The following is a 22,713-nucleotide window of genomic DNA, read 5'->3' as shown; positions in this document are numbered from 1 at the left end:
GAAGAAGGTAGGAAATGCAATGAGGGACCACACGAAGAGCAGTTGCTCTTGCCACGACTGCTTTCTTTACTGCATCTGGAAGCTACTGGAAGCGTCTCTAGGAATTTAGAACCAGCTAGTGCAGGTGTGAGGAAACTTTGGCCTTTCAGGTGCTACTGATCTACAACTCTTGGCCATGCTTGCTGGGGCTGACAGAAGTTAGGTTTTGCAACAGCTGGAGCACCAAAGTTGGAGCTAGTGCAAGGGTTTCTCACAGCAACCACATGTTGCTTGTGCTGTGTAAAATGCACACCACATATGTGGTTGCAGAATAAAATGAAAACATACTGAATTCATTTTGCCTTTTTTTATTCCCACTTTCACTTTCTCTAGTCTCCAAATGATTTGACTCATGCAGTGAACTAAAGATATGAGCAAGTTCTCCAAGTTTCTTCATAGGTATTGCTAGAGGGTAGGGAACAAGAGTGTGATCTCTGAATCATGATGACCCAGCCCTACATGGAAATACCAAGGATTGAACATGAGACTTTTATAATAATAATATATAATAATTTATTATTTATACCCTGCCCATCTGGCTGGGTTTCCCCAGCCATTCTGGGCGGCTCCCAACAGAATATTAATCCAAAATATCCAGTCCAGCATCCTGTTCCCAGTATAGCCAACCAGATGCCTGTGAGAAGCACACAATCAGGACCTGAACACAACAGCAGTTGCCCTTCCTGCAGTTTCCAGCCATCATGGTTAGTAGCCACTGATAGCCTTTTCTTCCATGAATTTTTCTAAGCCTCTTTTGAATTCACCCAAGTTGTTGGTCATCTCTGCCTCTGGTAGTAGGAAGAGAAACAATGAGAAGGAGGGAGCAGAACAGATGGACTAAGGGAAAGATCCCAGGGCTGCTGCTGGGACTTCTAGCGCCATGCTTCACATGTCTGCATGCACACATACTCCCCCTAGTCCTCCTGCCTGCCTGGCCTGATATCAAGTCAAGAAGTGTCTTCTCCCTCCTCTGGCAGACAAGGGCCAGAGGAGCTGTTGAAGGAAATAAAATGTTAATATTTTTAAATGTAATATTAATAAACTGGAAAAAGAATTGGAAGTTGGTGGCGCTGTGGTTTACTGAATAGTGTTGGGAGATTATCGTATGTTTCAGCCCCTCTGGTAGTTGTGCTGTGAGATGCGGTGGACCACAGCTTATGCTAAAATATGAAGCTACTGGGAGCAGTCATCCAGAGATTCGGGGCATGATGCCAGTTCTATGTCTATTACATCTGAATCATCCCTGGCTTCACACTTACTTAATTTACATACTTCAGATATGGGCCAATTAGGAAGTCAGAAATTAAAAGCACATTTATGAACAGCAGCTAGAACAGTAATAGCCATAACTTGGAAAACTTTGCAATTAATGAATATTGATCACTGATATAATATAATCCGGCAAACAGACATAACGGAAAAGTTGTTGCAAAAACTGAAAGTGGCAGGGGGAGAGAAAATAACAATATAATTTTTACACTGTATGGTGGTTGCTGGCATCCACCTGTAGACTGTTTAGGACTTTTACCCCTCTAGTGTCTCATTTTTTGTGAGTCATGTCACGGTTTTATGTGTACACAGAAATCACAAAGCATGACAAAACTCGATAAATGACTCCAAAGGTCATCTAGACCATCCCCCTACAATACAGGGATGTATCGTATAACTTCCCCAGCCGGGTGGACCTTGGTACCACTGAATTCCTAGCAACTTTTACTGCTGGGGGGGGGTGTCTCCTTTGGCAGACACAACTTCCTCCTCCTTGATCCCTTTCGTCTTCTGCCCACCACCCCAGGGGCTTCAAGCCTTCCAGGGGGCACCTGTGGCTCCAGGGAGGTCATTGAGGCAAGTGACCTCTGACCCTGTTGCCCCTGCATTTATAGCCTACTTTTCTTTTTACAGAACCATCATTCAAAGCAGCTGACCCAAAGGCAATGTGCGCTACTTTTCAGAGGGAGGTTCTGTATTTAAAGGTCTCATCCCCTTGGAAGAGTTGCCGGCCTGTCCAAACCTAGTTCAGAGCGGAGAGCCAGCGGGGCCCCCAAAGGCTGTTTCCCTCCCCTTTATGGTTCTGCCCGAGACCCCCAGCCTAATAGCAAACACAGAGGCCGGCGCCGCTACCACGTCCAGGCCGCGGCCGGCTCCTCTTCTTCCTCCTTCTGAGGGCGTGCAGCTTGTTTCGCGTGCGAGGGAGCTGCCGGAGCTGGCCCCGCGGCGGCGGCCCGCCCCAACCTCCGAGGCAAGTCCGGGAAGAGGCCGGCCTTCGCTGGGAGGCGTGCAGGCAAGGAGAAGGCGAAAGGGCGGGGCGGCGTCAGCGTCTAGTCGGAGGAGGAGGCGAGAGCGTGAATGGCGGGTGAGGCGAGCGCGGGGCTCTTCCCCCAGTCAGGGGGCGCCTGAGAGAGAGCGAGAGAGCGAGACTCAAGTCGAGGCCGGAGCTCAGCTGCTGCTATGCAGCCCCTGGGCGCCCTGTGGGTGCTCCTCTGCCTAGCGAGGCCGCTGCTCGGCGTGGCCGCCCCAGGTGAGACCCGTCCGCCGCCGAGAAGGGCGAAACGAGCGCGCAGGGGGGGAGAGGGGCAAAGGTAACTCGCAGGGCCCGTGGCGGCTTAGTTTTTATTTTTATTAAGGCGAAGTGGAAGAAACACCCTCGTCTCCCCTGCCCCCTCTTCCTCCTCTAGCTTCCTTCCCCGATAAGAGGTGTGGGGGGGGGGTTCGGGTTCACTAAAAAACTCGCTTCCCCAGGAGGCGGTGCTGGCCGCGAACTTTTTAAAAAAGAGGGCTAGACACGTTCTCGTGAAGTTGACGGCTATGCTTTGCCTCTACGTGCTTCTGAAGACTAGTTGCTGGGAACCCCAGGAGGGGAGCGGGCTCTTGTGCCCAAATCCTGGTTTCCCACAGGCATCTGGTTGGTCCCCGTGAGAACAGGATGCTGAGCTAGATCCATCAGGCTCTTCTTACGGTCCTTCAGATTTGAGTCTTTTCCACCTGGAAGGGTTTCTTGGTGTTTTGGGTGTTTTGGTAGGATTTCCCTGGCATAGAGATACAGTCCTGGGAAAACCCCGCGCCTGCTGTACTTTTCTGTACCGTTGTTAAAAGCACAAGGATGTGGTCCAAATGTGGTCAATCTAGTGTGGAAGAACTTGCGCTCTGGGTATGCTCAGAAGGCTCGCATGTCTTAGGTTTGACATTGGCGCCGTGCCCTTGGAAACAGTTCCCGGGACTCATCCCTGGAGAAGTTGTGACTAGAATTTTCCTTGCGCACTTAAGGATGCACTGAAATGCCCACACTTTTGCATGTCTGATATGTGGGAGTGGGAGGTGTATGCACAAGGCTATCACAAAGGAGGGTGCAAAATAGGTGGGGGGGGCGTTGCTGCTGTTGATAGTACAGTGGTACCTCGGGTTACATACGCTTCAGGTTACATACGCTTCAGGTTACAGACTCCGCTAACCCAGAAATAGTACCTCGGATTAAGAACTTTGATTCAGGATGAGAACAGAAATCATTCAGTGGCAGCGCAGCAGCAGCATGGTGTGGTTAAGAGCGGTAGTATTGTAATCTGGGGAACCGGGTTCACGTCTCCGCTCCTCCACATGCAGCTGCTGGGTGACCTTGGGCCAGTCACACTTCTTTGAAGTCTCTCAGCCCCACTCACCTCACAGAGTGTTTGTTGTGGGGGAGGAAGGGAAAGGAGATAGTTAGCCGCTTTGAGACTCCTTAAAGGGAGTGAAAGGCGGGATATCAAATCCAAACTCTTCTCTTCAGCAGGAGGCCCCATTAGCTAAAGTGGTCTTCAGGTTAAGAACAGTTTCAGGTTAAGAACAGACCTCTGGAACGAATTAAGTACTTAACCCGAGGTACCACTGTATTCTGCTTGTGCATACTGATGTGATTCTGGGATATTGTGTATGAATGCCAAGATGAAAACAGTGTTGATTAGGATTGTGTGGCGTTTGTGTCCTGGGGCTAAGAAGTGGAATACAGTGACCTGGTATGGAGAGCAAAGCGTTGTGAAAATAATCTGTGGTTGTGGGTTCTTTCTTGATAATGGGGCAGGGGTTTCTAGGCCAGTGGATAGAGCTCTGGACTTTGGAGTTGTAGAATTCTTGTAGAGTCCTGCTGGACCAGACCAAATGCCCACGTAGTCCAGCACCCTGTTCTTCGGGGGTCTATGGAAAGCCTGCAAGCAAAACGTGAGAGTAAGAGCGCTCTTCCCAGCAACTGGTCTCCAGAGGCATACTGCCTCTACCAGCGGAAGTAGAACAATGGCTAGTAGCCATTGATGGCCCTATCTTTCAGGAATTTGCCCAATCTTTTAAACAGATACAAACCAGAGTAGGTGTTTCCTGACCAATACTACTACATGCAAACAAAAAGACAATGTAGTCAGTAGTTAAAATGCAATCTACAACTTAAAGAGCCACTTGAAATTAAATTTGTATGGACAAACTAATAGCCAGCTGTTTAATAAACATAAAGGTAAAGGTAAAGGTACCCCTGCCCGTACGGGCCAGTCTTGACAGACTCTAGGGTTGTGCGCTCATCTCACTCTAGAGGCCAGCGCTGTCCGCAGACACTTCCGGGTCACGTGGCCAGCGTGACAAGCTGTATCTGGCAAGCCAGCGCAGCACACGGAATGCTGTTTACCTTCCTGCTAGTAAGCCGTCCCTATTTATCTACTTGCACCCGGAGGTGCTTTCGAACTGTTAGGTTGGCAGGCGCTGGGACCGAGCGACGGGAGTGCACCCCGCCGCGGGGATTCGAACCGCTGACCTTTCAATCGGCAAGTCCTGGGCGCTGAGGCTTTTACCCACAGCGCCACCCGCGTCCCTTAATAAACATATGGTATACTAAAATATATTTCAGTAAATTGAAAAAGACATGCAGATTATATAAGACAACGGTCTTCTAACACACACACACATATGCCAGAAGCATTTCAACTGCATAGCCTTCTTCAGTGCCTTCAAACATTGAAGGGCATCCACTTGAGCATGAGACAAGAGGACATGGCCATGTTTGCATTATACTGCAACAAAAATATTTTACTAATTAGAAAATGTAGACTTTATAGTCATCATAAATACAGTAACAGCTTGTTGCTGTGTAGTCGTTTAGTCGTGTCCGACTCTTCGTGACCCCATGGACCAGAGCACACCAGGCACTCCTGTCTTCCACTGCCTCCCGCAGTTTGGTCAGACTCATGTTTGTAGCTTCGAGAACACTGTCCAACCATCTCATCGGACAGTGTTCTCGAAGCTACAGTAACAGCTAGACCCACATAATAATTTATTATCTTCAAACAATATAATATAGATAAATTACTGATATTGTTGTTTGCCTTTTTCTGAATCCTTTTCAGCTCTATATTATTTTGAGTTGAGGCGATCAGAATTGTACAGACTTATATAGATTTATATAATTGTATTATGCTATTGACATTTCTATTTCCACTCACTTTTCTAAATCTCTAGTATGTTGTTTGCCTTTTTCATAGCAGTCACACACTGTTAACATCTTCATTGAGGTATCCACTCTCACCACAAGAACTTGTTCCTTGTCATCACCAGTTTAGACCCCTTTAGGTTTTTTTGCCCCAGTTTTCATCACTTCACGCTGGCCCACACTGAAGCACATTAACCATTTTGCTGCACAATCACCCCATCTAGAGAGATTCTTTTGGAGGGGTATGAAAGAATAATAATCAGAAAGAAGAAATGTCCCATTCCAACCTCTTTTGGGTAGACTAGTTTACTTACTGCTTTGTCTAATAGAAGGGTATTGTGATGTTTTCCTTTTGAAGGGATTACGAATGAGGGAGGAAAGCCGCTTTGGTTATGTTAATACAAGCTGATTTTTTGCAATTAGTTTTGCTAAGAACGATTGCCCCCAACCTACTTGGATGACACACAGGAATTCCCACCACAAATCTGGAACTACTTCAGTTGCTTCTTCAGTTAATAGCATGGTGGGACGGATGTTCTTCATAAACTATGCAGCTAGCTTTTAAACTGGACCAGGTGATCCAGACTACTTGAATTAGTTATTTCAACATTATTTTCTTATAACTAATCTGATGAAGCTAGCAGTGTATTGAGCATTTATAAAAACTCAAGCCATTATAAATTAGATTTAGGGTGCCATGGGCTCCTTCCTTTTTCAGAACCGATAAATGAAAAATTGGATCTAGTGAATTTGTTTCACCTTCCTTTTTAGTTTTAATTGCTAATATGCTTTGTCACTTTTCTATTTCCCTGTTATTTCTGAAAGTGTTGTCTGTAGCTCTGAAATATTATAGCTGGGTGGAAACCAAAAGCAGTAAGTCTCTTAAGACACTGTGGTATTCACCAACTCCCCTCCCCTTACTGTGTGACTACTTATGCACTGAAAAGCGATCATCGTTTGGAATTCCTGACTGCAACACCCTTTTTATTTCATTTTTGTCTCTGGTGTATCTTTCTAGGTTTTATAGTAATGGAAGACAAAAAATAGGGGTGCTCCCTTGTACTAGCAAGTATTCTCTCTTATTTGTTTGGCAGTATAAAACAAAGACCAGTAACCAAGCTCTGGTGTGTTCATTTCCCCATTTCAATTCAGAGAAGAGAAATTATGTGCAAATATAAATTAACTAGTTAGTACAGTGTTAAATTAATGACTTCTCACCTTCTGAATCAGAAGAAGCCTTCTAGAGTTCCATCTCTGAAGTTAAAACTGGGTTTGGTCAGTTCCTGGGAGGAAACCCCACATATGCTACCCTGATAATCTAGATTGGAATGGGTAACCTGAGGCCCTCAAGATGTTGTTTGACTCTGAACCTATCATCCCCTGACAGTATGGCAAATGTTCAGGGATGATGGGAGTTGTAGTCCAGCAACCTTTGGATTCTTCATCTACAGGTTCTTCATCCCTTAGATGTATGGTAATTTGAACATTTTGAACCAATAATGCCTGACCAAAAGGGCAGTGAAGCTGTATGCAGTACTTAAACTGGATAGTCTGTCCATAAAGGTCCAGGCCAAACTTTATTGTGTGCTACACCAAATTCCATTGTCATGGTCACTTGCAGTTTAGCTTAGCTATGATTATACCTATTCATATTCTTCCTGCACCAGCATCAGGGCCCAACTCACTACTGCCACTATTAGTATTTTTATTTGCCCTGAATTTTGGAGGCATCTACATTAAACCTGTATTTTTGTTAATGTGTATTAATACTCTGTTGTTAATGTCTTTGTAGAATCTTCCTTCTTATCTGCGCCAGAGAATGTGACAATTCAGTCATATAATTTTGATAATGTATTGAAATGGTCTCCAGTTACAGCGATCAATGGTTCAGTGACTTATAGCGTTGAATGGAGGTTTAAAACACGCATGTAAGTAAATGGTTCCTGTATACCTTCAAAATTGCATTCTATGGTATATAGTGTTTGCTTTTGTAAGATCTGTATATATTTGTATACAAAATTGGGTTTTACTGTTTAAACATATTTACTGAAGTTTATTTTAGCAAATTGTGTTGGAAATAATGGAAATTAGAGTGGTAGTTGAATTAAAGAAATGGAAATGTGCAAGTGTTCTTTAAATTAAAAGTTCATATCCTAAGACAAGACATAATCTGTACTTTATTTTAGTCCAATTTCCCCTTCTGCTCTAATTTTCCTAATGCAGTTTGAAATGAATTGTGCTTCTATTTCAGGCTCTGCAAAGAGATTCCACTGGAAACCATAGTACTTGCTGCCAAGTAGAGTTCAATTGTATTTATTTATTTCATAAAATTTATACACTTCTTGATTGTAAAAAAAAACAACAACTTTACAAAAACCGTGTAAAGTGGTTTACAAAAGACAAAACATTAAAATCAAGGAAAATTTCTATTCTACTTTAAAATATACAAATTACCCCAACTTTCTAAGCTTCTGGGTAGGCTTGTCTGAACAGGAATGTTTTTAGCAATGCCAAGACTGTGTGTAGTTGGATGCACACTTGCTATTGAGTGGTTATGTATAGAATTACTCAGTAAGATAAGCCCCATTGAACTCCTCATTTTTTCTTTCTGACTATAGTGGTACCGCAGGTTACAAGCACTTCAGGTTACAGTCACTTCAGGTTACAGACTCTGCTAACCCAGAAATAGGTACTTCGAGTTAAGAACTTTGTTTCAGGATGAGAACAGAAATCGTGCGGCGGCAGCGTGACAGCAGCAGGAGGCCCCATTAGCTAAAGTGGTGCTTCAGGTTAAGAACAGTTTCAGGTTAAGCACCGACCTCTGGAACTAATTAAGTTCTTAACCCGAGGTACCACTGTAATCATGTTTAGAGTGGGCTTGTTGTTCATATAATTGATAAGCTACTAGCTGTTAGTAAATTTATAGTTTTGCACATAATAATGGATAATGCAGTGTTTATCTTACTCAGAGCAGACTTAATGGATATGCAGGACTTTCTCTTTGCACAGTGGGTCTTTCCCTCTCCCCACCCCCCTTAAATTTGCTCTGAATGATTAAAAGAACCCCCAGAACAGGGGCATGGGGACATGGCAGGGAAAAGAAAGGGGAAGTTCATTTGGGCAGTCAAAAGACCTTCTGCTAATGGATCCATTCAATTCAATACTGCCCATTGGCTTCAGTGAGTCTACTGTACGACTAATATTATATAGCACCCAATGTATGTGAAGATTTTGAGCACATTAAATGTACTATGTATTAAGGTGGCACATGCCTGTTGTAAAACCTTGTTGTAAATTGGTTGCTTAACTGAAGCTTGAATCCAGTCCATTCTTGGGAATAAGTGCTGTTGATCAAAGAGGGACTTCTGTGTATAAGACTGGACTGCATGTTAGGGTGGTTGCTCTTGAGAATGGGTAATTACTGTATTTTTCTGTGTATATTCTTCCCAAATTTTTAAAGTTCAAAATTGGGGGTTGTCTTATACACGGAATACTTAAAAATATTTATTTCTTAATTTGGGCCTCAAAAAAATAGGGGGCATCTTATACATGGAAAAATACGGTACATAGTTGTAAGTAACAGTTAATCAAATTTGGATTTTGCATTGTTGTTTCAAACATTTAGAAATGTGAATTTTAAAGAGGCTTACTTCCAGTAAAAGTTCCAGATTGAGGTTTCAGTCATGTTTATACTTACCTGACTGCTTGTCTGGGGAAGTGGCAGGTGTTAAACTAAAATAGCCCTTCTCTGTACCTGTAAAGTAGTACTTGATGCAAAAGGGAGATAAGAGGACAGGGAAAGGAAGTGTGGCTTCTCTGCTTACCTTTCATGGTAAGATCACATGAAGCCATATTATGGACAGTTCTTTTTCTCAAAATGGGCAATTTTTTCTGTCACTATGCATAACTGATTCATGTATGGTAATGTAACCCCTTTTCATTTTGAGGCAGAGATGTCTTATACTGTGTGACTTTATGGAACTACAGGGCACAGGGTGGCTTTGTGAGCCCTGTCATAGCTATTGCCTTAGCGTTGTTTGGTTTTTCAACACTTGTGCATTGCCAAGCAGCAAGATATTTCTTTACCACTGCCGTAAAATGTATAAACTGGTATTTCAAGATTCAACTAGATATTTCAAAAGAAGTTTTTAATTGATCATGCACAAATGCAACAATAAGGAGTTCAAATAATGGTGTGTTCTTTGTATTTTTTTGCAGAGCATCAGAAGAAAAAGTGTGGAAGAAAGTGAATTGCAAAGATATTACAAAACCTGAATGTAATTTCAATCATGAGAGGAATCATGACTGCATCATTTTACATGTTAGGGCTGAACAAGGGGAATTAAAATCTGCCTGGACTGAAACTAAGCCCTTTCGAGCACGGGAAGACAGTATGTTTCTTTATATTTTCATCTACTGTATTTTATTCAGTACCTCTGGGGGAGAAATATTTCTCTTCCACAAAATGATATTCTGAAAAAAAAATAACAGCCAAGGGTATCATGGCATCAAAAGTATTTAAAATGCCACAAGACTCTAGTCTGATGCAGTAAAAACAAAATGTTGCTACTCCTTGGGGAAATGTGTTTATGAACATCTTATATTTCAGTCATCATAACCTTGCTGATGCTACAATAGCCCTTCTAGATTAGGGTTGCCATCTGTCTTTTTTGCTTGTACAACTGTGTTGTCCAATTCTCTTTCTCAGCGCAAGAAAGAATGCAGACAATGGCCTGGTTCACACACCATGCAAAGCTTGGGTTTATTGCAATTGTGTGGACTCCTGGAGAGGAGAACACACCCATTTTGCTCCTCCTTGGTACTGCTGTAAGCCATGGTGTGGCTTAGTGGGTAGTGGTCAACTTTGTTTTACTCAGAGTATACACACTGAACATGATGTAACTTGGGCCCATTAATTTCAATTGGTCTAAACTGAATACCACTCAGTATATTGTCTGAAACAGGATTGTGGTTTAGTTTTCTTCAGAGTAGCCATGAGCTGAAACCAAGGTTTGTCCTATGGTTTATATCTTATGGTTTATCTGGGAAACCTTAACCAGGAGTCTTGGTTTGGATGATATGCTAAGCAAGCCATTGCTTAGTGCAGCACAGTAGCAGAACAACCAGGGAGCAGCAGCAAAGCAGTCATGATCGCCGCTCCTGGTGCCCACATGCTTGTGCATTTGTGCTCTGTCATGGTTTGGTTTAGCATGACATAAACCAGACCAGTGTTACACGGATGTTGCTGAGTGGTAGTAACAAATGAGAACTTTTATCATTTGCCAGAATGAAATATTCCCAACACATGTAATAAGATTAACTTGTACAGATGTTTTAAGAATACCTGTCATATCACATTCCCTACCAAATTCTACAGAGGTGTAGGGAACCTTTGCACCTCCAGATGTTGGGGAACTGCAACTCCCATTATCCATGCTTGCTAGGATTGATGGAAGTTGTAGTTCAGCAACATCTGGAGGGGCAACAAATTCTCCCCTTCTGTTCTATAGGAAGGTGAATTCTTGGGTGCATGGATAGGCAATCTGATTTCTGCTCCCACTACTGCTTTTGCCATCATCACTTCTCCAGGGTTCATGAGATTTTCTTCCAGAGGTTTCTTGAAAGGTATCAGAGACCACCAAGATATTCCACTCCTGCAAAGGCTGCTCCACTTATTTAAATGACAGTAGCAGGAAATGCTGCAGCTGTGCACTCCTTTGTGAATGCAGATCTGCTGCCATCATTGAAATGAACTACAGTGGTACCTCTGGATATGAATTTAATTCATTCCTGGAGTCCGTTCTTACCCCTAAGCATTCGTATCCAGAGGCGCCTGACCTGCACAGGTGCGCGTGGCGGTAGTCTGCTTCTGCGCATGCGTGGGCGGTAGAAACCTTTCCGCTACTTCCGGGTTTGCCACGTGTGTATCCTGAAGGATTCACAAAGGGGACAGTACATAATCCGAGGTTCCACTGTAGTTAGTATACCCAGCACAAGTCCATCCCAGAATCCATGTGAGACCTCAGATTGGATTATGTTTGATCACAATTAGGAGAAAATGTGACTTAACTTATTTAATTGCATTTACCCATTTCAGCTATTTTAGGACCTCCAAGAGCAATCAATGTAAGCTCAGACGGTACCATGATTCATATAAGCTTCTTGCCTCCCTTTGAGCCTGCAGAAAATAAAACTGAATATTTTGAATATTTAATTGAATACTGGGAGGAATCGACAAGTGAAATAGTGAGTACTTACCTTTGCTCAACAAGCCAGTAATTCCTGGAAAAGTTGAAAGACTAAAAAAAAAAAGTAGCAAAAAGCCTATTTATGATATGGGGTAGGTATGGGTTTGAATGTGAATACATACACACTTTAGGGAGAGAGGGAGCTACATCTAAAGGGATGTTTCAGCCTGCTATCAGTCAATTCTAGTAAGAATGGGATGGGCTATTTCAGTAGGAATTTTCTGAAGTAGTGTTTTGCAAATTTTATTGTTTATTTGGAAGGCTTCTGGAATGCACCTATATTTTATTCATTTCTGCTGCAGATGTTCAGGTACATTTTGATCATCTGTGTATTGTTTGTATGATTTCTAAAGTGCAAAAATATCTGAGCAGCTAATGAAGGACAGATAACAGTCACTTGGGTGAGATGGGCAGAAATTTGATCACCATGTATTTTTTTTTGGGGGGGGGCAGCAGCTACACTGTAAAAGTTTGGGATAAGAAATGCCAACTTTGCAACATAGTCAAACTTGGCATTAGATCTCTGTTGCTGTGACATTATGCTAATGGCCAAGGCAAATTGTGGTGGTTTTAACATATTATGAAGCATATGTTTCAGCAGTCCAAAGAAATCCTGGTGACTTTCGTCTAGTTTTTAGTGGAATCAGAGTAAAACTATTTTGGAGAATGGCTTGTGGAATGTACAGTGGTACCTCGAGTTAAGTACTTAATTTGTTCTGGAGGTCCGTTCTTAACCTGAAACTGTTCTTAACCTGAAGCACCACTAACTATTGGGGCCTCCTGCTGCTGCCGTGCTGCCGGAGCACGATTTCTGTTCTCATCCTGAACCAAAGTTCTTAACCTGAGGTACTATTTCTGGGTTAGCAGAGTCTGTAACCTGAAGCATATGTAACCTGAAGCGTATGTAACCCGAAGTACCACTGTACATGCAAACTAAAACATATCTCCACATTCTAATAAGGTCTAAACTGTGCAGCTTGTATGAAATAGATGTAAAGTCAATTTGATTATTATTGCTCTATAATACCGCCTTATTTTTTCCATCTTCCCATCTGCACAGCTGAGAGTTTTGAGCAAGAATAGGATGGAAACATTCAAGAATCTGAAGGAAAGGACTGTATATTGCTTTCAAGTAACAGCATCAATCCCACATGTAATCCTAACATGTCAAAAAAGTGAAATCAAGTGCAAAGAAACTACAATTGGTGTGTATTTTCTTCATAAGCAATACAGTTATTTCTGTGTCTTGAAACTGATGTGGACTTAAGATGTGAGGTCACTTTGGCTACTTATTTCCTAATGCTAAAATTGTTTCAATTAATATATTATGGAGGAGTTTTGGGCACCTAAATGACTTCATTGAGCAGCTACATTGGCAATAAATATAAAATCAATAAATATAGCTGTAGGTGTGCAGCATTCAGTTTTCAAAAAGCCTTGGGCTCTGCACTTGGAAAAAAATGTTCACACTGAGCATGTTTTCATTAAACTTCTGATTTTTATTTTTTATTTTTTTACAGAATTGGAAATTCTGTATGCCACATATTTTGTAAAGAGATCAGGGTTGAGAAATGTGTTAAGGGTCATTTCTGCTTTCTTGTTCTGTGTAAGATTTTTAAAAATGTGTGAAACCGATTTCCATATTTGAAGACAGAACATATCTATGTTGCTGTATGTACACAGTGCTTTTTTGTCTCAAGGGTCATATCCACTCTTGGTCAGTTCTGTGGTTGATGTAGCTTCCCCACACATACACAGGTGCAGACTGCCTGATCCGTGCAAAAGGGGGTCATTGCTTCCCCTCCCCTCATCAAATGATCAAGCTGATGACCATGGAGAGGGCGAGTTGCATCTTCATCAGAGCACTGAGCGGTCTCTATTTTAGAGACCCCCCACAACCACCACCCAGATTGGCGGGATCTTTGCAGTGTGTGAGAAATAATTTGCTTGAGGGGTTTGTGGGTTAGCTATCCCTGCTCCAGAACCTACAGCCATCTGCATCTTCCTAACACATGTATACTCAGCAAAACAGATGTTAGCAATTAATGGACATGATTATCCTCATGCTTTTTTCATACATTCTCTTAAACAAATATACTTCCTTATATAGGGAATGTGAAGGACGCAGGTGGCACTGTGGGTTAAACCACAGAGCCTAGGACTTGCTGATCAGAAGGACGGCGGTTCGAATCCCCGCGATGGGGCTCCCATTGCTCGGTCCCTGCTCCTGCCAACCTAGCAGTTCGAAAGCATGTCAAAGTGCAAGTAGATAAATAGGTACTGCTCCAGCGGGAAGGTAAACGGCGTTTCCATGCGCTGCTCTGGTTCACCAGAAGCAGCTTAGTCATGCTGGCCACATGACCCTGAAGCTGTACGCCGGCTCCCTCAACCAGTAAAGCGAGATGAGCGCCGCAACCCCAGAGTCAGTCACGACTGGACCCTAATGGTCAGGGGTCCCTTTACCTTTATAGGTAATGTGTAAAAAAATAAAATCTAAGTATTTCTAATTGCTACATCTGTGCTTTTTTTGCTCCCTTTCCAAATGCGATGGCTAGAAAGTATGCTGCTGTTAATAGTATCTCACATATTTTTTCTGCTCCTACCAAATTATATATTACTTAAAGCTTCACAAAGAGACTGTTGCAATGTAGGTTCCTATGGACTATGAGGCAAAACAAGGTTTCTGCTTCCCTTACCTGTGCAGCAGGTCTGCAATGTGATGCTTGAGAGCAGTGTTCCCCAAATGTATTAACGTGCTACTAAATGTAGCTGTTAATGAATAAATAACTCATTGATGTGCTTCCATTTTAACAAATGTCTAGGCTTCAAGGGCAGACTTGCTGTCCTACGTGGCTTGTACGTTATACTCTATGCATTGGTGGTCCCTCTTTCCTTACTGGTTTTTAGGTTTTCAGCCTTTGTACACTGCTATGCTGAAATACTCTTTGGTTATGCACAGGATGAAGCTGGAAGCAGTGATTGCTTCAACATGTTCCATTGAATTTGCTGATAGTCTTCTATTTATTTTGTTTCTAAAAATATTTATATCCCGCTACCTCATAGAAAAATATCAAAGTGGTTTACCATAATACAGAAAACCATGCAATAAAAACCATAAAGGTAGTAATAATTAAAACCAGAGATGTATTAACTATTGTGGAAAATTGTACAGTATTCTTAAAGTTCTTTGGAGAAATAGAAAAGTTTTCAGAAGTCATTAAAAAGTTTTAGTAGGTGCCTTCTGAATCTCTGTTAGCAGAATATTCCACAGGGCTGAGTTGATGACACTAAAGGTTCAGTTTCTTCTTGTTGACAGGTGGGCCTTAGCAATTTGAGGAATGATCAATGACACACCTGCCGTTGATCTCCATGATCAAGCTGGGATATAAGGGTTCCGTCCCTGAAGTACCTTGTATCTAATATAAGGACCTTAAACTTGGCTTGGTAGTAGATGGACAGCAAGTGCAGCTGTTTTAACAGCGATGAAACATATTATTGGCCCCTATCAGCAGTCTGGCTGTCACATTCTGCACCAGCTGGAGCTTCCAAACCAGACCCAAGGGCATCCCCACATACAGCATGTTACAGTATCCAACCTTGAGGTTACCAACACATGGACTATATAATGGGCAGTATTCAACCAAACAGTTACACTAGCCTAAGGACTTTAAGCTTTGCAGTTGAACTTCCCTGTCCTCTCCTCTCCCAGTGCTACCCCTAAGTATTCTCTGAAGGGTTAGGGGGAAGTCCATGACAGATGTAGGGGCTGTACAGGGAGTGGCAAGGGTGGAGAAGTTCTGCTGCACACTTCAAATTCCTTGTGCTAGTGGAAATGTTCAGCTGGATACTGCACAATGTGTTCAGGATAGTGGTGAAAATGTTAGTTCTAACCCTAACTGAAGGAAGCAGTTCTTTTTTTTGGTACAATTGTCATGATCTAAAATTCATTGCTCCCTTTCTCCAAATATAAACTACTAGGGACTGTTTAGTTCAACTGTGAAATTCAGCCTTGCATATCCAAAAGTCCCCTGGCTCCCAGCCTTGTAGTTCCCTACCTCCAAAGCTCTCTCTTTTTCTGTTCTCCTGTTAGTATACTGCACCTTGTTTTCTCCCCCACCCCAGAGTTTCTTTTTCCATTGGGGTTTTCTCTGCTTATTCTGCTGTGTACTACCCCCGTACCGCTTGCCTTTAACTATCTTGTCTATGGACTTTTCTGCCCACCAGTCCACCTTTTTCTGTCAACAGCTCAGACAGGAAGCACTGCATGCAGTTTGGTCCAGATGGCGGGGTCTTTGTGGAGTTTATCTAGATAAACTCACATTTCATTTCCCTCACAGAAGCTGCCTTTGTGGTCAGTGCTGTTGTCCCGATATTGTGAACATTCTGATTGAGAAATTGTTTCATCTATAATTCTTGAGATAAAATTAGTAATAATTGTTTTTTCCTCCAGACTCAATGAGAATTCTGCATATCGTACTGATATTTGGATTTGCAATATTTATACTCATTGGAATATTTGTGTGCATAATGTTTATTCAGAAATACAGAAGTGTAATCAAAGCACTTTGGAAGCCGCCTCTAACAATTCCATCCCACTTCAAAGAGGTATGTATACTCGGATTTCCGCTGATTTTAAAACCAGTGTGGTTAATCTGTAGTGACATAGACTTAGAGCCAGACTGGCTAACCTGTGGCCCTCCAAATGTTGGACTCCAACTCCCATCAGCCTCAGCAAGCATAGCTAGTGGTCAGGGATTATGGGAATTGTTGTCTTCCAACATCTGGAAAGCCTTGGTTAGTCAAAGAGTCAACTGAGTGTTTGAGTAGTTCCAGTATTTCTTCACACAACCTACGTCATTCAACTTCTCTTTCTCAATTCCTTCCTGACTAGATGGAAACTTCAGTTAACATTTCACTGGGTAGTTTTTCAATGACCTCAGAAGTTAGCCAGATATAAAATGCAATTATGAATATAATTCTTGGGTTTGGCCCGCCCAGCAGAACATCTCAGATTTCTTGTTTATTTAGCACTCCAAGTCTTTCCTTGTGAAAACGATGAGGTGCTCATCTGGTAGGTTGCTGTTGCTGTAGAGGTTAATAGGGTGAAATAAAGTGGATAGCCTACAGTAATAGTAGAATTTAGAAAGTTGGTGGTTGGGCTCCCCAATAAAATAGTGTAGTATGAAGTGCTTCTGTTCACGATTCCAGCCACCAATTCCTCTGCATTCCTCCCACATGTTTCCTTTCTTTTCCTGTATGTAGTCATTTAGCATTCTGTGCCCTTTTGCATTTTTGCAAGTTGTTGTACAACCATGGAAAGTGCTGTAGAGTTGAGGAGTTACCCACTTTTTAGTATTTTCCGCTTTATAAAGCAAAAGACTATATTCCTTATAAAAACGATATAATTTAGTCTGTTGTGGAGAACCTTCTTGATGAAGTTAAGCTGTCCATGTTTCAGGGAACCCATGTGAACAATTGTTGAGTTACAGTAGTTCACAAAACCAGGGGTCTGCAACCTTTAAGACAAAAAGAGCCACTTCCGGAAAAAAATAAACTGGGAGCCGCAAAACTTTTTTGTCACTTTTTTATTATTTCTTTGTTTGACCCCTCAGAATTACTCCTCCTCATAGAAATAAACGTTAAATTAATAAGTTACCTTTTTGTGTGTGCGTGTTCTTCACTCCCCTTCAATGCAGTGACCAGCGTACATGCCCCTTACAATGTAGCGGGCAGGCAGGCGGGAAGGTGACATCGGGATGGTGCATGACTAACACACACACCGCCCCCATGCGACGTCACAGCCAGTACAGCGCCCGCCACAGTGGGGAGTGTCGGGGCGCACAATGCGCCTCCTCCCCTCGCTAGTATCTGCCCCGGAGCCGCGGCAAAGGTGTAAAAGAGCCACATGCGGCTCCGGAGCCGCGGGTTGCAGACCCCTGCACAAAACTCTTGGTTCACAATTCCTGGTGGGTTCTTTTTTTTACCAGTAAATAATGTACTTAATCGGTAGCTTTTTGAAGGCTAGGATTTCCAGAACTGAAGTATTAGTGTTGGCTTGATGAACATCAGTTGTGCAATGTTGAAGTTACAAAGATGGTCTGATCAATTTCTCTCAAAGAGAGAAGGTAGTCTGGGGTGGAATAGAATTGACATAGATGAGCTTGTTACTATTTTTAGAAGACCTCTGAAGGCAGCCCTGTACAAGGAGAATTTTAATGTTTGAGGTTTTTTGTGCTTTAATACTTTGTTGGAAGCTGCCCAGAGTGGCTGGGACAACCCAGTCTGATGGGTGACACATAAAAAATAAAATTATCATAATTATTATTCATATTATTACTAGGTCCATATATATATATATATATATATATATATATATATATATGGAATAACACTCCATTATGTGAGCCTCCACTTGTTGCATAAAGGTAGCATAATCCAGATAGATTTACCAGCTCGGTGAAAAAGAAGCCTAAGGGTGGTTTAAGCTTGTTAGTTTAACACCCAGCGAAAATGTTTCAGGAATAGATCAAACTTATTTCTACCTTCCTGGTGCTTATCAGTGGAGAGAGGTATTTATTAAACACACACACAATTACGGCTGCCAGTACTGCAACTATGTGCTTGAAGAGGGTGCGGAGCTGAGCCAGGAAGGGGTGTGGCCCAGAGAGAGACCAGAGGGCTGTTGTGGATCCCATGGCAGGGGTGGGATTATGATTATTTTGTTTTTATACTGTTATCTGATTTGATAGCCGCCTTGCGTTCTTGGGGAAATTAGGTGGGGAAAGTTAGGTATGAAAAAAATAAATGGGGAAAGTGCAGAGATCAATTGATTTTCCTTCTGGAAGCAGCTTGAGAGTAGTGAGAAAGAGGCAGTATGTTTGTAATGCATTTTCTGCTTTCAGCCAGGGCTTGGAAGTGGCAAGTGAGTTGTTCCTCACTTGTATCTCAAAGCATATAGGATGCTGATGCTTTAGGGCCAGGTCTAGGTCTGGGAAAGAGGCTAAGAGCAATGTATCAAGTGGAGAACAGCATGGGTTTAGGCCTGCTTCTACCTTTGGGAAGTATGACTAGAGAAGGGATTGGAGCGCCTATATAAAACCTGGATAAATTATAGGATTAGATGTAACCTACCGATTTTTGAGAACATTGAATTTTTTGTGGAGGGTGCTTGGCAGGAGAAAATCTTAATTACCCTAATTACATTTTGAATACCTCATTAGATCTTTTGCTTATTTGTATTAAACACTCCTGGCTGCTTCAGCACAAGCTACTCCTTTTAAAAAAACAAGAGAGCTGAAATTCTGTTGATCAGCTGCTTGGTAGGAATGAATCCACCTCTTCTACTCCCCACCCAAGCAGCTGATTAGCAGAATGTCAGCATGTGGTTTTTTTAAAACAAGGTCATTTTCTGTAGTCCCTGCATTTTGGCTGCTCTTGTACCTGAAAATGCTTAGAGCACCTTTGAGCCCTGCAGCTTCCCCAGCTCTTCAAGCTCCTTAAGGCTGGGGCTTGTCCATCTTCTGTTCAGTCATCTCTAAAATGCATGGGGATAATGGATGAGTTTCAACCCTTTTCCACAGCTTGGAATTGTGGGTGTGCCCTTCACTTTTCCTGCTGCAGTCTCAAGCTTTAAGCTTAGGATGTCTGAGTCTTGGCTGTCTCCACTGTGGCACCTCCTTAGTGAGCAAATTTGCAGACACTTGATTTGGCCATTTGGATACCACTGTTTGACCAGTTGGAGATACCTGAATGGATATAGGTTTATGTGCATATTTATTTAGCAGCTTGCTGAATTAGGGGAAATAGTAACATGGGAACATACCATGATCTGAAGTGCTACAACTTAATTATGCCGCTAAATTTTGCTTTTTATCACTGCATCCATCTCTTTAGTATCGTGACTGATGATTGGCATTTGTATTTATCTGTCTTACAGTAAATATTTTTGTTTTGATGTAGTGAGATAACTTTCAGATATTTGAAGAAATGCTATTCAGATATTGAAAACTCCGGCCTTGAAGTTATCAAAATATTACATAACAGCAAAATAAACCAGCTGGAATTTGGAGCACAGTGGAGAGGCTGCAAAACCCAAGTTGAATTAGTAGATATCATGCCATGAAACCTCCTAGTTAATTTGAGGTTTGAACTCCAAAAAAGTCACTCTTGGTTTATTAATCCAACCAAATGAAGATGTGTTTACATGACATTAGATGAAATTCCCATTGACTTCAGTAGAATTTGCCTGAAAGCAAAAGTTCTGAAATTTGCCTTTCTGTATGTGGGCAGTTATAATAGCAAACCATATACATTAGGGCAGAACTAAACCAGCAGAATAGAATCACTAGATTCTAACAATCTAATGCTGCTTTTTTCCAGGATTTACAAAATCTTCACATGACTGTGGTTGAAGAATTTCAGAACTGTGCTGGAGAAGACCACTGGGACAATGTGTCAGAAATCTCTGAACAAAGAGAAACTGTGACAGACAATTTTACTGATCAAAATCAAGAGTTGACAGTGGAAGAACATAGATGACAAGATGATTAAGTGCCTTCAACTTTCATGTACTGATGCTAAACCTCAACGTCAACTTGTGGACTTTCACTACAGAGAAATTGTATTAATGCCCTCTGTTTAAGAACAGTTAGTTGCAAAACACACACACACACTATCCATGTGTGAAACTGTGAACGAGAAACTAGCAGTAAAAGCATTAAGAGGACACACATGCTATATGCTGTGACTTGGGTATGGATGTATTTGAACACTTGTCAAATTACTGTGAAGGGTCCCTCCTACCCGCTGCAGGCTTTTTAACAACCTTGCAAACACATAAGAGTGCTCTGATTTAGTCTCGGAGTGTGAGTGTGAGTGTGTGTGTGTGTGTGTGTGTGTGTGTGTGTGTGTGTGTGTGGTTTCTAAAAAGCCTGTGGCAGTATTTATAGCAATTGACTGCAATAGTAAAGTGAAATTGAATTGTATAATTTATATTGATGGAATGAGGTTAGCAATTTTACCTGTCTTGGTTGCTGAAAGAGCAGAAAGACAATCTGGAGGTGCCAATTGATACTCCCCTTTGCTGCTTAATGTACATAAGCTCTTTCCATGGATTTTGGCTAGTGGGGCTGCTGCAGTTTTTGAATGGAATTCATGTTAGTGGTCGGAGATTGTTCCACCAGCACAAGTGTTTCTGCTTGCCTGACAACCATCTCCCCTTTCCTCCACTTGTATGCCTTTTGTTCTGGGTGTTCTCCCAACCCTCCAGAGTAGATTTGGGGGAGGAGAGCAGGGAAAACTCTGTTCTGCTGCTTGCGAATCTTTGTGCCGGCATCTACCAATGGAAACAAGTAGTTGAATCCAGCCCTTTCTTTGCTGATTGAGTACTTGCTTCCATCATTCATGCAATATCCTCTCACTTAGGTTACTGTATCTATTCTGGAATAAGGTGACCTTGAAGATTGTTTGAGTACATCAGCTGGTACAGACTACGTCGGCCCTTACTCAGACTACAGCGCAGAGGAAAAATCCACTGAAATTATTTGATCTTTTTCTAAAGCACTGGGCCGTACAGGTTTTTGCTCTTCACTTGGAGCCACCTGAAATGGTTTCCTCTGCATTCTTTCATTTACTATAACAAGATCTAAACTGGTGAACCTTTATTTTGCAGCACTTATGTTGTGTGATGCTTTATCAAGTAATTAAATTACACGGAGGTCCCACTTTCTGAATGCTTGCTATGTGAAAATTCACTTATCTGAACAGGAGGAATTAGTACCCAACCCTCACTACACAGCACAGATTCAAATAACTAAAGAGAGAGCATTTATTATTTCCTTGTTTGCCTTTTTCTGTTTGGCTGAGGAATGCAGTGATACTTTTTAGTAAGGTTAAGAGGGTTTTCCTGGGTGTTTGCTTTTAGGGGTAAAAATCTCATTGTCAAGAACACATTAGAAATTTTCCTATAGGAATCGCCAACTTGTTATGTGAATGCTCACCTATCAAACTATTTCCAGGGACTGCATTATGTTCAGAAAGGGGGACCTGCGTATTCTGCCTTCACTTTATAATTTCTAGTCACAGATGAAAATGTTTGTTTCTAAATGCATTTGCACTCTTGCACATTTTACATGTTATTTAGGATAAATTTTGCTTGAATTGTGTGCCCTTATTTTTAAATGTGTTTTTGAATCTGTTTTAGTTTTGCCCATTGCCTTGCAAGCTCCATTTTAAAAGCCGAAAATCTATTGTCATATTGTGATAAAACCCTAGAAACAATACTGGGAAGAAGGTACAGAATACAGGAATTCAGTTGCAAAGTATAAAGGGTTCTTAATATATTTTGTCTGAGATACATATTAACCCATTATTTTTCGGCTAGTAACGGGTATTTATCGCTATCAGATCAGGTCGTAAAACTAGTGTACATTCTTATTAATTTAATGGCGTTACTGTATTCTTTTCACTTTTTTATTATATGCTATTTTTGTTTTTAGACTCATACATTTTTGTGTTCTGTTTTCTATTTACCATTTTGGGCTTCGCCTAAAAGAAAATGTGGGATATAAATAAATTAAATGACAATGAAATAGGCCACCTCCATTTCATTTTTAATCTTTAGTAAAAGAAAATCTAGAAGTGCAGGTTAATCCTGAATGTAATATATTCAGTGGTTTGTGCAAATGCATTCTTTCTGAGAAGGAAGCAGCCATACCCTACAAACAAGTTCCTGTCCACTTCAAGGTAGTGTAAACATTACTGTGTAATCCTGACTGATTTCTTGTGGTTTTCAATCTTTTGTAAAAATTAATTCCTTTAAGAAGAATAGTTGCAGCTACCTTCTTTTTGGAGACCCCCAGGGCAGTATGCTACTGATGTTCAAATCACCTTTACCACTTTAATGCAAATGCTTCAGAGATTGGGGGGGGGGGGTTGCACTTATGGAATAAAATACCTACTTGAATTGTGAATCCTAAGCTGAGA

General features: G+C 41.7%; 1 protein-coding gene across 2 annotated transcripts; it reads left to right on the top strand.

Annotated features, from left to right (window-relative positions):
* Nucleotides 1-1,920: 1,920 nt before the first annotated feature.
* On the top strand, nucleotides 1,921-22,319 carry LOC310843617 (interferon gamma receptor 2-like). 2 transcript variants are annotated; one of them, XR_014563633.1, is made up of 8 exons: nucleotides 1,921-2,557; nucleotides 7,275-7,410; nucleotides 9,701-9,873; nucleotides 11,580-11,728; nucleotides 12,791-12,935; nucleotides 16,181-16,335; nucleotides 20,110-20,541; nucleotides 20,700-22,319. XR_014563633.1 is itself a non-coding variant. In XM_083737233.1 (7 exons), exons 1-7 carry the CDS (start codon nucleotides 2,488-2,490, stop codon nucleotides 20,266-20,268), a joined length of 987 nt encoding a protein of 328 aa, XP_083593359.1. In that variant the 5' UTR covers nucleotides 1,921-2,487; the 3' UTR covers nucleotides 20,269-22,319. The 2 variants fall into 2 exon arrangements, 1 of the variants encoding a protein (XP_083593359.1); XM_083737233.1 differs by having other exon boundaries at nucleotides 20,110-22,319.
* Nucleotides 22,320-22,713: the final 394 nt, after the last annotated feature.

This window comes from Podarcis gaigeae (genome assembly GCF_964106915.1).
Source record: "Podarcis gaigeae genome assembly, chromosome: 4".
Classification (NCBI taxonomy): domain Eukaryota; kingdom Metazoa; phylum Chordata; class Lepidosauria; order Squamata; family Lacertidae; genus Podarcis; species Podarcis gaigeae.
This window is presented reverse-complemented; position numbering and strand designations above follow the sequence as displayed.

What these genes read in the sequence shown, in the direction of transcription:
- LOC310843617 (XM_083737233.1), top strand. Translation starts at nt 2,488, where the DNA reads ATGCAGCCCCTGGGCGCCCTGTGGGTGCTCCTCTGCCTAGCGAGGCCG. An exon ending in GCTCGGCGTGGCCGCCCCAG is followed by an intron (nt 2,558 to 7,274) that starts GTGAGACCCGTC and finishes ATGTCTTTGTAG; the next exon opens with AATCTTCCTTCTTATCTGCG. An exon ending in TTCCATCCCACTTCAAAGAG is followed by an intron (nt 16,336 to 20,109) that starts GTATGTATACTC and finishes GCTTTTTTCCAG; the next exon opens with GATTTACAAAATCTTCACAT.